Raw genomic sequence first — 14,412 nt, 5'->3', positions numbered from 1 at the left:
ATTTAATTTAATGAACCACAAAACAATTTCTGCTCATACTAGTCAATTATTTACCCAAGTACTGATTGTATGACACAGAATGTCACCTAATCACTCACTGTTTTCTCACAATTTCTTGTGTATTTCTCTTGTTTTTCCTAATGAGGCTGTAAATAGCTAAAGAGCAAAATTATCTTGGATTTCATTTAAACAAATGACATCTCTTGGCAACACTGAGTCTATATAGAGAGTGCCCAGTCAACATCTTTTCAGCACATCTTAACAATACTTTTTTTTTTTCACAGAGAGCAAATTTATTTGGTGAATGCTGACGCAAACATCATCCAAGAGAGGCAAGATGGGCAAGGTGCTGTGACCAGAAGGCCTGGGACGCCTTCAGGAAAGGCAGGGAAAGGCATGGGCTTTGGGGAGAGGGAAGGTTCTCAGCCATTCAGCACCATACAGACCAGCTCTTCATAGTTGATACAATCATTGCTATCCTCATGCCCTGCCACCAGCATCTCTACTTCTTCATCTGTCATCTTCTCACCCAGAGTGACAAGAACATGTTGCATATCCACACCCATCACGATGCCGTTCCCTTCCTTGTCAAACACCCGAAGTCCTTCAACATAATCCTCATAGGTGCTCTGGTCCTTGTTCTTGGCCACAGTTTGGAGCATGGACAGGAAGTGCTCAAAGTCCAGCACCTTCACATTCATCTCATCACTCTTGGGCTTCCCCAGGACCTTGAGGACCCCGGCGTTGGTGGGGTTCTGGCTGAGGGGCCTCATCACATCCCCACACTGACTGTACAGGATCTTACCAAATACCCTGTTCCATAAAACAGTTGGAAGGCCTCCTTGAACTCTGCGGTCTGGTCCTCAGTGAAGTCACACAGCTTGACCGCTCAGCTCTGTGGGACCTTTTCCTCTTTTTTTTTTTTTTTGAGTTGGAGTCTCACTCCTTTGCCCAGGCTGAAATGCAGTGGCATGCTCATGGCCATCCCAGTGTTGACCTGCTGGGCTCAGGCGATCCTTCCACCTCAGCCTTCCAAGTAGCCAGAACTACGGGTATGTGCTGCCATGCTCGGCTAATTTTTTTTTTTTTTGTAGAGATGAGGTCTCGCCAAGTTGCCCAGGCTGTTCGTGATCCCATGGGTGCGAGCAATCCCTTCACCTTAGCCTCCCAAAGTGCTGGGATTACAAGCTTGAGCCACTGTGCCCAGCCAACAATACTTTTGACATCACCAATTAATTTACAATATAATTAACTAAAAAAAAACAAATCTTAATTGAGAAGAAAACTTTATATGATTTTATTGTTTTCCTTATAATCTTTTCAAAGTAACTGTAAGTACCCCTTATATTTTTTTCTATTAGCTATTATTCAGATTAGAGTTCCTCTGTGAAGTGAGCCATGACTGTTATATATTTTTGCATGCTTAATTTTCCATTATTAAAAAACTGAAAGGTGTGATATATTTTAAATGTTTACATATGTCCAGGGAATATTCAAAATTATTTCCACTGAAATTTTAGATGTCACCAAAATTAAGGTATTTGGAATCTCTTACAGAGGTTAGACTGAATATAACATAAATGGCATTTACTTTTGTATTCTAAGAAACATTAATGCTACTGTTTTCATATTGCCAAGCATCTAGATATAATTCATTTTAAGAAATATCAAAACATAAAAACCCCAACTCATAAAACAAATAAATAAAAGGTTATAATTTACTTTGGAAAAAAGAAAAAAGTATTTCTGGACGGGTGCGGTGGCTCATGCCTATAATCCCAGCACTTTGGGAGGCCAAGGTGAGAGAACTGCCTGAGCCCACGGGTTCGAGACCAACCTGGGCAGCATAGCGAGTCCTTATCTCTACAATAAATCAAGAAAAAATAGCCGGGCATGGTGGCACATGCCTGTGGTTCCAGTTATTTGGAAGGCTGAGGCAGAAGGATTGCCTGAGTATAGCAGTTGAGTCTGCGGTGGCCATAAGCATGTCACTGCACTCTAGCCTGAGTGACAGAGTGAGGCTCTGACTCAAAAAAAAAAAAAAGATATTTCTTTGCATAGTGAGTCCCTCTAAAGATTTTAAATAATTTGACACACTAAAAACCAGGTTACTGTCTGGGCATGGTGACTCATGCTTGTAATCCCAGCATTTTGTGAGGCCAAGGTGAGAGGATTACTTGAGTCCAGGAGTTTGAGGCCAGACTGAATAACATAGCAAAACCTTATGTCTACAAAAAATAAAATTAAAAAATTAGCTGGCTGTGGTGACAAGTGCCTGTAGTCCCAGCTACTTAGGAGGCAGAGGCAGAAAAATCACTTGAGTCCAGGAAGTCGAGGCTGCAGTGAGCAGTGATCATGCCACTACATACCAGGCTGGGTGACAGAGTGAGACCTCAAGTTAAAAAACAAACCAAAAAAAACCCTGAGGAGTCATTAGCTAGGAACCAAGCTGCCCATGTTCTTTCCTAGCTTACACCAATAATTACTAATGTTTTATGGGATACAGTTTTACTTAGGGAAATCTGATAGCTGCTATGAACCAACCCCATCTCCAGAAAAATAAGCACATACATATAAATTTTTACAAGTATTTTATAAAAAACAGTGACTCTGAGTTGCAAGTAGCATTAAAACAAATCAAAACCAATTGGTATCTAGAACTGCATTTTCAGTTAGAAGAAAATTTGCAGCTTAAAAGGAACACTTTGTGGAAACATTTTAATAAATGGTGCTTAGAATCTCAAGACAAGCCACAAAAATTTAAAAAAATCAGGTGAGTAAAACATTGCATATGTAAAATTTTGTAATAGCAGAAAATAATATCTGTTGTCTGGAATTATTTGATAATTAACTATTAGGTATATATGGTTGGTGCAAACTTAAGTGCAGTTTTTGTATTGTTGATATTTGCTTTTGATATTGGAATACATTCTTGTTTGTTTGTTTGTTTGTTTTTTGTTTTTTGTTTTTGAGTTGGAGTCTCACTCGGTCACCCAGACTGGAGTACAGTGGCCACTCCTGGCCACCGCAGCCTCGCCTGCTGGGCTCCGGCGATCCTTCCGTCTCGGCCTTCCGAGTAGCCAGAATTACAGGCGTGCACTACCACGCCCGGCTGATTTTTTGATTTATTGTAGAGATGAGGTCTTGCTGCCCAGGCGGGTCTCGAACCCGCGGGCTCAGGCAATCCACTCACCTCAGCCTCCCAAAGGCGCGGGATTACAGGCTGAGCCACTGAGCCCAGCTGGAACACATTCTTAATATATGTGGTTATGTTATATACCTCACTTTAGTGCATATTTCTCACTTTATGTTTTTACTAATGACTTATTACTTGCTGTTTATTTTAAATTTATTTTAGACTATGGAAATGATGTTAGACAAAAAGCGAATTTGACATATTTTCTTGAGTTCAAAACGGGTCATAAAGCAGCAGGCATCAATAACACATTTGACCCAAGAACTGCTGAAAAACATACTGTGCAGTGGTAGTTCAAGAAGTTTTGCAAAGGAGACAAAAACCTTGAAGATGAGGAGCATAGTGGCCGCCATCGGAAGTTGACAACAATCAATTGAGAGCAATCATCGAAGGTGATCCGCTTACAACTACATGAGAAGTTGCCAAAGAACTCAGCATCAACCATTCTATGTTCATTCGTCAGTTGAAGCAAATTGGAAAGGTGAAAAAGTTTGGTAAGTGGGTGCCTCATGAGCTAACCAAAAATCAAAAAAATTGTTGCTTTAAAGTATCATCTTATTCTACGCAACAACCATGAACCATTTCTTGATTGTGACATACGAGAAAAAGTGGATTTTATACAACAACCAGCAATGACCAGCTGAGTGGTTGGACAAAGAGGAAGCCCCAAAGCACTTCCCAAAGCCAAACTTGCAGCAAAAAAAAAGGTCATGGTCACTGTTTGGTGGTCTGATGCCAGTCTGATCCACTACAACTTTCTGAAATCATTACCTCTGAGATTTATGCTCAGCAAATCCATGAGATGCACCAAAAACTGCAATGCCTGCAGCCAGCATCGGTCAACAGAAAGGGCCCAATTCTTCTCCATGACCAGGTGACTGCAGTTCGCACAACTAGCACTTCAAAAGTTGAACAAAATTAAAAGAATGACCATGTTGCATGATTCACTTCCCAGGCTGAACTTTTATCTTGGCATAAACAGTTTAAGGTCCTGATATTTTATTTTATTTACAGGAATAAAATGGTTTTCTTTCTGTAAAAAAAAAAAGTTGAACAAATTGGGCCTCATCCACCATATTCACCTGACGTCTCGCCAACCAACTACCATTTCTTCAAGCATCTTGACAACTTTTTGCAAGGAAAATGCTTCCACAACCAGCAGGATGCAGAAAATGCTTTCCAAGAATTCGTTGAATCCCGAAGCATGGATTTTTATTCTACAAGAATAAACAAACTTATGTTTCGTTGGCAAAAATGGGCTGATTGCAATGGTTTCTATTTTGATTAATATAGATGTGTTGAACCTAGTTATGACTTAAAATTCATGGTCCAAAACCACAAATGCTTTTGCACCAATCTATATTTATGCAACTGGAGTAGGCATATCAGATACACAGAAGAATGTATAAGACTTGGTCATTCTTCTTTAGACAAGAATTTCTGACTGTCCCCCCAACATATATTCTTCCCGTCTTCCTTAGTAAAGCACCTTTGGTTTTTACCTGGCCTTATGGCACCCAAATAAAAGCTATGATTCCAAGCCTCTTGAAATCAAGTTCTGGCCACTTGGGTATAAGCAGAAGTGAATTGTGCACTTCTGAGAAGTATCCTTAAAAGGAGGGAGGTTTCCCTCCCTTGCCCTTCCTCCTTCCTGGTGCTGCAATATGAACATCACGGATGGGGCTCTTGTATTCATCCTGAACTATGTAATAACCATGAAAATGGAAGACTCATATGGTAGAGCAACAAACTGGAAGGAGCCTAGGCCCCTAACATGGAGCATCGTGCCAGCTATCCTACCTCTCAATTTATACAAGGGAAATAAACCGCTTTCTTGTTGAAGCTACTATTATTTGGAGTGCTTGGTCCCTTGCATCCAACCTAATCTTCCTCAAAGAGTTTATAATGCTGTTGAATATAAAAATCAGACTATGTGAAACAATGCATGAAACATTACAACCAGAACCAAATTAAAAACCAGATGAGTTTCAGTTGGATAAAAGTTTTCAACTTGAAATGGGATTCATTTCCCACAGGAACAATTTAATGAAGTGATACTCAGAGTTCCAAGATAGCCCACAAAAATCAATAACATCATGTGGTTTAAAAAAAAATGTATGCCTAGACTTTTTTTTTTTTTTTTTTAGTTGGAGTCTCACTCTGTCACCCAGGCTGGAGTGTAGTGGCATGCTCACGGCTACCACAGCCTCGACCTGCTGGGCTCAGGAAATCCTTCCGCCTCAGTCTTCCAAGTAGCTGGAACTACAAGCACACGCCACCATGCCTAGCTAATTTTTTATTGTAGAGACGAGGTCTCAACAAGTTGCCCAGGCTGGTCTCAAACTCCTGAGCTCAGGCCTCACAAAGTGCTGGGATTACAGGCTGAGCCACCACGCCTGGCCTAAACATTTTTAAACAGTAAACTTAATTGATTAATCTCACAGAAACCATAGGCTATAGCTCTCAAAAAGGAATTATATAGCACTTCCCAATAAATTACAATATGAAAACTAGAAAAATGGAGAAACAAGAATTATAAAAACTCATTTTGAATACTGGTACATTTAGAGTCACCTAGAAAACTTTTAAAAAATACTGATTCCTCTTGGACTTTGCAGCAACTTGGATGGATTTAGAGTCGATCATACTCAGTGATCTATCACAGAAACAAAGAACAGAGTACCATATGTTCTCACTCATAAGCAGACCTTGAACAATTATAATATTATAAGAAAGTAACTGGCAGTAGTGGGAAACTGTCAGGGAAGAGGGGATGGGATTGGCAGTTGAGGGAAACTGCTACAAGAGGGAGGGGCATACCTCATCAACAAGGGTAACTGCATAATCAACATTTGTACACCTAACCCTGAATTGTACCCATCTTTATTTTTTTAAAAATTACTGACTCCTGGATCCCTTCCTAGACTAAATCAGGGAGTTGAGGATCCAGCATCAATAGTTTACAAAGTTCCTGTATGATTCTAATTGTCTGGCCACAGTTGACAACCACTGCTAGAGGAAACTAAAAGGGATATGATATATCTAAATGGGATTTCTAGGTGCCCTCAATGGCTTTGGCAGGTGATTCTACTAGTTTTTAAAAATTTTGTCTAGTTTTACTGTAAAGTAACTTGCTTTTGTTCTTTGTTTTTAAACCCACCTACTACATATCATCTTTTATTCAAATTAGTGTCTTTTGGGGGGTCATAAATGGATTAAACACCTTCTCTACTCTCAGTCTGATACAACATAATTTCCACAGCCATCAAACCTAAATGCCCCTCTTAATCAATCTTTTCTCTCACTTAGTGCTATTAGGCTCCTGTCTCTGTCAGGATTTTGGTCTCTGCCTCCTTGTGTTTCCCTCTCCACTGACCTTATATGAGTTCTCTCCTCCTTCCAACCCCAAAAGAAGTAAGATGCTTTCCCTATTCCTTCTGTTGTCCAGGCTCATGGGGAAGGCAAAGTCGTGGAACTGAGGGTAGCCAATGTACAGGTCAAAGGCAAAGACTGAGACCTAGAGACCAGGACAGCATCATCAACCAGCGTCAGTCAGGGGAGTCGGGAAGCTACAGACAGAAAGGAAATTTTCCTGGTCAGAAAGGTACTTAATATTAGGTATTTAAAAGGAAGAATTGTGTTATTATAATAAATGCCAATTGGCCCTAACTTTATGTTAGAAATAAACTTCCAAAGTTATTTTTATTATTTTAAAAAGCCAAATTGGAAATATGTCCTGAAATAAGGATGCAAAAGTTAACTACAATATCATATCAAATGTCTTTGCCATAGGTTGAACTAATGTCAATTCAGCATGTTAATTTTAGTTATCTCATACTGACCAGACCCTCTGACTAACAATTATATATCTTATTTAATAAATAAGGAATTGACTTCTTTATAATAAATGCAGTCTGGTTTGTTTTTCTGTCTAAATTTCGAATTTCTAGAAAACTCATTAGAAAAGTTAGGAAAGAGAAACCGTAATGATTAAAAGAGACTTAAGAGATATAGCAGCCAAATGAAATGTGTAGGCTTTGTTTGAATGCTGATTCAAACAAATTAATTGTTAAAAAATATTTTTGAGGCAATTAGAAAACTTTAATATTGATTGGGTACTAAATGATAAAAAATGATCATTAATTTTGTTAGAAATTATGATGGCACTATAGTTATTAAAAAATCTTTTGTCAACTGGGCATATATACTGAGTCATTTCCATATGAAATTATGTGATGTCTGGGGATTTGCTTTAAAATACTCTGGTCAGAATAAAAGGAGAGCAGGGCATTTGGAGGAAACAAGATTGACAATTGAAGTTGGGTAATAGATACATAGAGCCAATTACACTATTTTTACTACTTGTATGTATGTTTAAATTTTTCATAATTAAAAAAACCTTTAAAAATATGCTTTCAATTATAGCATTCACGATGAAAATAAAAAGATACGATCCAAGAAATGTTAGAAACTGCTCTTTAGATAATTTGGCACAGGGAATGTATAAATTGGGAGATTAAAAAAGAAACAGCTCCATGACATAAGTTAGTGAAAGAAGATAAATAGGATTTTTATTAAGAGAGAGATTTTCTTTAACAAAAGATAGGAATAATAACCCAATGCCAGATCATGATGCAAGAGACCTAATTAATGTTTATGGGGAAAATATTTATAAAATATCAGTATTAATAACACAACCAGCAGCAATTGAGTGCTTACCACTTGCCAAGCACTATGCAAAGCACCCCTTTCATATTTGAAGAAGTTGAGCTCAGAAAAATAAAAATAACTTGCCAGGAGTCACATACTAGTAAAAGTTAGAGCTGAGACTTCAGTTCGGGTCGGTTTGAAATCCCAGGTCCTTGACCAGCTCGTTATTCTGTTCCTTGTGACACTGCACACACATTTTTCTACACATAAGGGAAAAACATATGAGATATTTGAGGCTATGATTACTGCCATTAGGGATTCCCTGTTGTCTGGAGTGTTTAAGGTCAATGTAATAAAGAATTGCAAAGAATCCCTCAAGGAAAGGGTTACAAACAATATAAGAACATGACACAAGAAAGTACTGTACGTAGCCTCACATGTCAGCAATGAAACAGAACAGAGAAAACAGAATTCTACATCTCTCTCACATTCAGAGGTGATAAAAATACCAAAAGAACTCACTAAAGAAAAATTGAGATGTATATATGCCATAGTCACATTCTCCTGCTATGCAATACATTTCCCTAAAGGCAACCCATCTATTCTTCCAGTTGCAGATGTCCAGGTTGACGCATACTCTCTCTCATGAAACATTTTTCTCACACGACAAACTCCTATCGGCATTTACTCATTAAGGTGGAATGGGAAGGCCGTCTAGCCTCTCTAGGTAATTACGTTTTAAGCCTTAAGACATTCCCACCATCCCCAGAAGAAATCAAAACTATTCCCAACCTTTCTTCTTCAGGTGAGGAGGCATGTGAGCTGGAGAGCTAAGGAAATTTTTCCTGGGTCCTGAAATGCGCAAAATCTAACTAACAGATCCATGTTATGACGTTAGGGACTTTGTACATTATCTTCCATAGCCCTGAATAAAAAACACCATGTGGAAGTTGGGGAAACTGGGCTCTTATTTTCCCATTTCTGCTAACCTGCTCTATTATCTTTGGTAAGTCACTTCACCTCGCTGAGCTTCAGATTCCTTTTTTTTTTAGAATGAGTCAGGGTCTCATTTTGTCGCCAAGACTGGAGTACAGTGGCACAGGTACGGCTCACTGCACCCTTGAAGTCCTGGGCGGAAGCAATCCTCCCTCCTCATTCTCCTAAGTATCTAGGACTACAGGAGTGTGCCACCACTCCTGGTTATTTTTAAATTTTTTTTGTAGAGATGAGATGTCACTATGTTGCCCAATCTGATCTCGAACTTATGGGCTCAAGAAATCCTCCTGCCCCAGACTCCCAAAGTACTGGGATTACTGGCATTATAAGAAATCCCTTATTTATAATGGGCCAGAGCTATAATAAAGAATCGATTTTCTAATTTATTTCTTGCTGCAGACTCCTTTAATCAAATGATCCATTTCAGGGGAAACTTCGAAGTATAACAGACACAAAAACAACTAGGCAAGGAGGGTCAAAGGGACCCCTTCCCATGCTCCATTATAATACATCATGTTAAGGTGCTTCTAATCTTAAACATTCCACGACCACAAGTAAATTGCCTGAAGCTTGAGGAGGCAGGGTCCCAAATGCGCAGCTGCAGCAGAGGATTCTGCTGCTCTTTTTTTTTTTTTTTTTTTATCAGTGAGCCTCTTCCTAAAGCAAATAAGCAAAGAAAGAAATCCCACAGAAACCAAGTCCGACGTGAGGACTCAGGGAGTCGAGGGAATACTCAACTCCATCCAGGCAAACTAAAACACACTCCAAGGAAGAGATAAGGTTTATGAAAAGGAAACTAACACAATCACTTAAAAGAATTTCAACACTAAACCACTTGACCCAGGCCACTGGGAGGCTGCAAAATATCCCACGTCAGCCCTGAAAAAAGACTTCACAGGGACTCATGCCTTGATTTTCCTCTTTTGTTTCTCATTGCCCTGGGGTCAAGCTCTTTCAGGTCAATATGTGCGGGAAGTGGCAGTAGCACTGTACACAGCATACGTTTCTCCCGGCTCTGAGTCCTGCAGGACCTCAGCACACTGGAAAAAGGGATTGTAGGAAGAGTGGCTACAAATTAATGAATCTGGAATTTTAAATATATCAGATAAAAATAACTGATTCAAGAGGATCACCAGATGAAAAACAGGACACCCTGTTTTTGAATTTCAGATAAAGAACAAATCATGTTTTTTAAGTATAAATATGTCCCAAGTACTGCATACTTAAAAATAAAAATTCAAATTTAATTGAGCACTCCATATTTTAATTTACTAAATCTGGCAACTGTATCCCTCAAGATGAAAACATATTCCAGTCATGCTTCTAATATCTACATTATTTTTTAAAACTCCTCCTTGGGAATGACCTTTATAAGATGAAGAACATTCCTTTCAACAGCCACCATAAAGTTAAAGTTTCATCCTGGAAGACTAGATTAAATTTCTGAAAACTGCCAAAGTTTATTCATAAAGTGTGATGAAGGAGAATAATCAAAAAGGGTAATTCCATTTGGGGCCAAAACATGAGTCACGGTTATACAAAGAGGGACCCCAAAATACCTGGCTTTATTTTTTTCGAAGGGCAGGTCCCTTGTAGTACAGGCTTCCCTGCTAGGTAAGTTCTAGGAGCCCACTGCAATCAGTGTACAAGCTAGCATTATTGTGAGAGACTGACTTTGGCTTCAGTTAATTTTTTTTTTTTTTGAGAGGAGAGTCTTTCAATGAGTTTGCCCATTTCATGATGGGTAATTTACACCTGCCCATATCGTGCTGAGTATTCAGCAGTTTTTGTCCAAAAACTGCATGACTCCTACTCTCCATCTTCTATTCACCTGATCTTGCCCCAAGTGACTTTATTTTGTTTCCTAGATGAAAAAATCCTCAAAGGGAAAACATTTGCCAATGTGGAAGAGGTGAAACAAAAAACAGTAGAAGCACTAACAAGCATCAAAATTGATGAGTTCAAAAACTGTTTTGAGTGGTAGAAAAAATGTCTTGATAGGTGTATTGCATCAAATGAAGGGTACTTTGAAGGTGATTGAAGTTTAAACATGCAATAATACCCAATTTTTTATAAATAAATGTCAGGTTTTTGGGGGTTGTCCCCCTTGTATTACTCTTTTCCTTGCATCCTCTGTGTACTCTTACATTACAGAATTCGAACCACTTTACTGCATTTAACTAGCTCCTAGACAAGGAAACACTCACGCGCGCGCGCACACACACGTTTTAGTTGAGGTCACAATTATGGCTCACCACAGCGTTGACCTCCTGGGTTCAAGCAATTCTCCCTCCTCAGCCTCCCGAGTCACTAGGACTATGGGTGCATGCCACCACGCCTGGCTATTTATTTTTATTTTTATTTTTTGTACAGACAGAGACTCACAATGTTGCCCAGGCTGTTCTTGAACTTCTGGACTCAAGTGATCCTCTTGTCTTGACCTCCCAAGTTGCTGGGATAACAGGCATGGGCCACCATTCCCAGTCACACACACACATATTTGACAATCAGCTAAGTACTAAAAGCTCAGTTATTTCTCGGAGTTCAATGGTAGCCAATGATGTGATAGCATGCATGGGCACACCAAAAACTGCATACCACAAAGTTTAGACTCTTTGCTTTCCATTCCCAGCTCTTCCCAAGGTCAGAGTGAGTGAACTACATCTATATAAAGGAGTGGGCATTTTTCACTTAGTAGTAGGTAAATAAAGGATTGTGATAAGGAGCCAGGGGAAGCACAAAGGGAGAGAATAGTCAGGGCAATTATAGCATGAAATGGGGAAAGTTATTGTGTGCCAACCATCTCAATTTCTTTTCTCCCTTCAAAATTCTGGTTCATAGATGATCTAATAAGTCCTTAGTTTATTATTTTTAAGTTAATATTTAATAACATCTAATATAAATGAATAATTCGACTTTAAAGGAAATCAGGACATTATATGCAAGCCCTGACAATTAAGTTTGTGAACTTGTCACCGTGAGCTTATGTTGGCAGCACTGTACAAACAACTCGGTAAGGTTTCATAACCTTGATATATCAGTGTTTTACAGCTGTGTTTTGAGAATTTTGGAACTTGAATTAGAGGAATGAACAAACATTAAATTTTTTGTTAAACTTGGCAAGAGTGGAAGTGAAATCAAGGACATATTAGTCCAAGTTTATGGGGATAACGCCATGAAGAAAATGACAGTGTACAAATGGGTTAAACATTTTTCTCAGAGGACAAAAAGCGTCACTGATGAAGAGAGATAAGGACGGTCAGTAATGAGCAGAACTAACAAAAACATTGCAAAAATGTGTCAAATCGTGTGTCAAAATCATTGGCTGTGAGAAGTATAGCAGACCAAGTAAATACTGATAGAGAAACAGTTAGGGAAATCTTAACAGAAATTCTTAGTATGAAAAAGGTGTGTGCAAAATTGGTCCTGAAGGAGCCCTTGCATCACAACAATGCACTGGCTCACACAGCACTGTCTGTGAAAGAGTTTTTAGCCAGTAAACAAAATAGCTGTATTGGAACACCCTCTCTAACTCACCTGATCTGGCCTCTAGTGACATTTTTCTTTACCTGAAGATAAAGGAAATATTGAAAGGAAGACATTTTGATGACATTCAGGATACCAGTAACACAATGACAGCTCTTATGGCCATTCTAGAAAAAGTGTTCCAGAATTGCTTTAACAGGTGGACTAGTTGCTGGCACTGGTGCATGGCTTCCCAAGGGGAGTACTTTGAAGATGACCATAGTGATATTCAGCAATGAGGTATGTAGCCCTTTTTCTAGAATGAGTTCACGAACTTAATTGTAAGACCTTGTATAGCAAACTCCTCTTTGCCCACCTCTTCAATCTTGATCCCCTTCCTGCTTCCTCCAAAGTAACTGATGTTGGATTAGATATGTCCCCTTTTGCGAACTTAAAAACACATTCACATACAGAAATATATAGTCATATAAAATACGCAATGTTTTATGTTTAACAAATGAAACAATGATGTTTACGGTACATACCACAAACAAAAAACAAAACCCTGATTTATCCAACTTCTATTTAGACATTCTCTAACTCCAAAGTGAGTCTTCCCAGGCTTCAGGTTCTAACAAAGAGAATGAACTTCCAAGAAGTTATCTTAATAAGGTACACAAGAAGGAAGCACCTTTTCAAAAATTGGTTATTTAAGAATCACTACTTCAGAGATTTTATGAAAGAGATGGAGCTAATTTATTATCTGGCTTTGGTAAAGTTTACTGAAAACTGCATTTCAAGAGAGAGATTGTAAAAGCAAACCAAAATAAGGACTAGTACTCGAATCAAAAACCAAGAACTAACTACATACTTTTTAGGAAGTTCAAATCAAACTTTTGCAGAATACTTAGGGTGCCTCCATGGATCGAGCCCTGTAGAACATAGTTTAAGCATACTTTCAAGGCTATTCTCTAGGCCTTTCTTAGCAGTGTATTTCTGTGACCCTAGCTACTTATAAGTAAAGTATCTTCATATTTAATCCAGACTATGAATAAAGAGGTCATGGTTCTCTGGATGTCTACTCCATTTCAGAAATCACAGGCCCATGAACCTCAGCCAGATTGAGTCTACTATAACCCAAATAATTGCCCACTTATGACCTCGAAGAGTTCCTCCCTGCAATACAAACAACCCCATGTTGTGGTTTTCTCTTCCTGCACCAAAAGAAGTATACAAAGACATACCATCAAGTGTCAATTTCCTCAGTGAGACCATGCCTCTACTACAATGGAAGTGTTTTGCTGAGAGTTATTCATGGTAATTTCCGTCAGTAGTGATATGCCCTCTATTTCTGGTAAAAGCAAGGAAATCCACCAGTCTCTTTCCTGGCAACCTTTTATTACTCACATAAAAAAGTGACCTACAGAAATAAGGAAGGTCATCCATAAGGTATGAGGGTGGGGAGGGAACCAAGAAATAGGAAGAAGCAGGGGTTGATTTTATTTTATTCTCCTGCAGTCCCATCACCACATTTTTGTGTATGAGGAGCAAAGTCTCCCTCTTTCATAATAATTGAAATCTTCCTTCCTCAGGGAAGGGAGGATTTTAGAGTAAAAGAGACATAAGAGATACCACAACCAAATAAAATGAGAGGACTAATTTTGGCTCTAACTAGAAAAACAACAAAAAAGACACATTAAGACAATAAAAGAAATGTGAATATGGACTTGGTATTAAATAACTAATATTCAATAATTATTGTTAATTTGTTAGGGATGGCATGGTTTTGTAAAATTGTCCCTTTTTAGATGCATGCTAGAGTATTGAAGGATAAAATGCCATTCTGGCTACTTATAAAGGTTTGTCTGACATTTTCATAATAGTTTTTCTTTTATAAAAATGGGTAGAGGCAGAAAATTAGTATGGCAAAATGTTGATAGTTATTGACGCTGAATGATAAGGTTCACTGAACTCCTTACTTTTGTGTATGCTTGGAAATTTTCAAATAAAACTTTAATCTGAAACTTTTTTTTTGAGTTGGAGTCTCACTCTGTCGCCCAGACTGGAGTGCAGTGGCCACTCCCAGCCACCACAGCCTCGACCTG

General features: G+C 38.7%; 1 protein-coding gene across 1 annotated transcript; it reads right to left on the bottom strand.

The window, feature by feature from the left end:
• Nucleotides 1-281: 281 nt before the first annotated feature.
• LOC103249841 (myosin light polypeptide 6-like) lies at nucleotides 282-891 on the bottom strand. The gene is made up of 2 exons (XM_021707724.1): nucleotides 849-891; nucleotides 282-808 (listed from the first exon to the last, which is right to left on the bottom strand). Exon 2 carries the CDS (start codon nucleotides 771-773, stop codon nucleotides 423-425), a length of 351 nt encoding a protein of 116 aa, XP_021563399.1. The 5' UTR covers nucleotides 774-808; nucleotides 849-891; the 3' UTR covers nucleotides 282-422.
• Between the last annotated feature and the right edge of the window lie 13,521 nt (nucleotides 892-14,412).

Source organism: Carlito syrichta, unplaced genomic scaffold (assembly GCF_000164805.1).
Source record: "Carlito syrichta isolate Samal-C Ts95f unplaced genomic scaffold, Tarsius_syrichta-2.0.1 Scaffold123581, whole genome shotgun sequence".
In the NCBI taxonomy this organism is placed as follows: Eukaryota; Metazoa; Chordata; class Mammalia; order Primates; family Tarsiidae; genus Carlito; species Carlito syrichta.
Note: the sequence above shows the minus strand (reverse complement) of the source record. Positions and strands in the feature narration are given on the sequence as shown.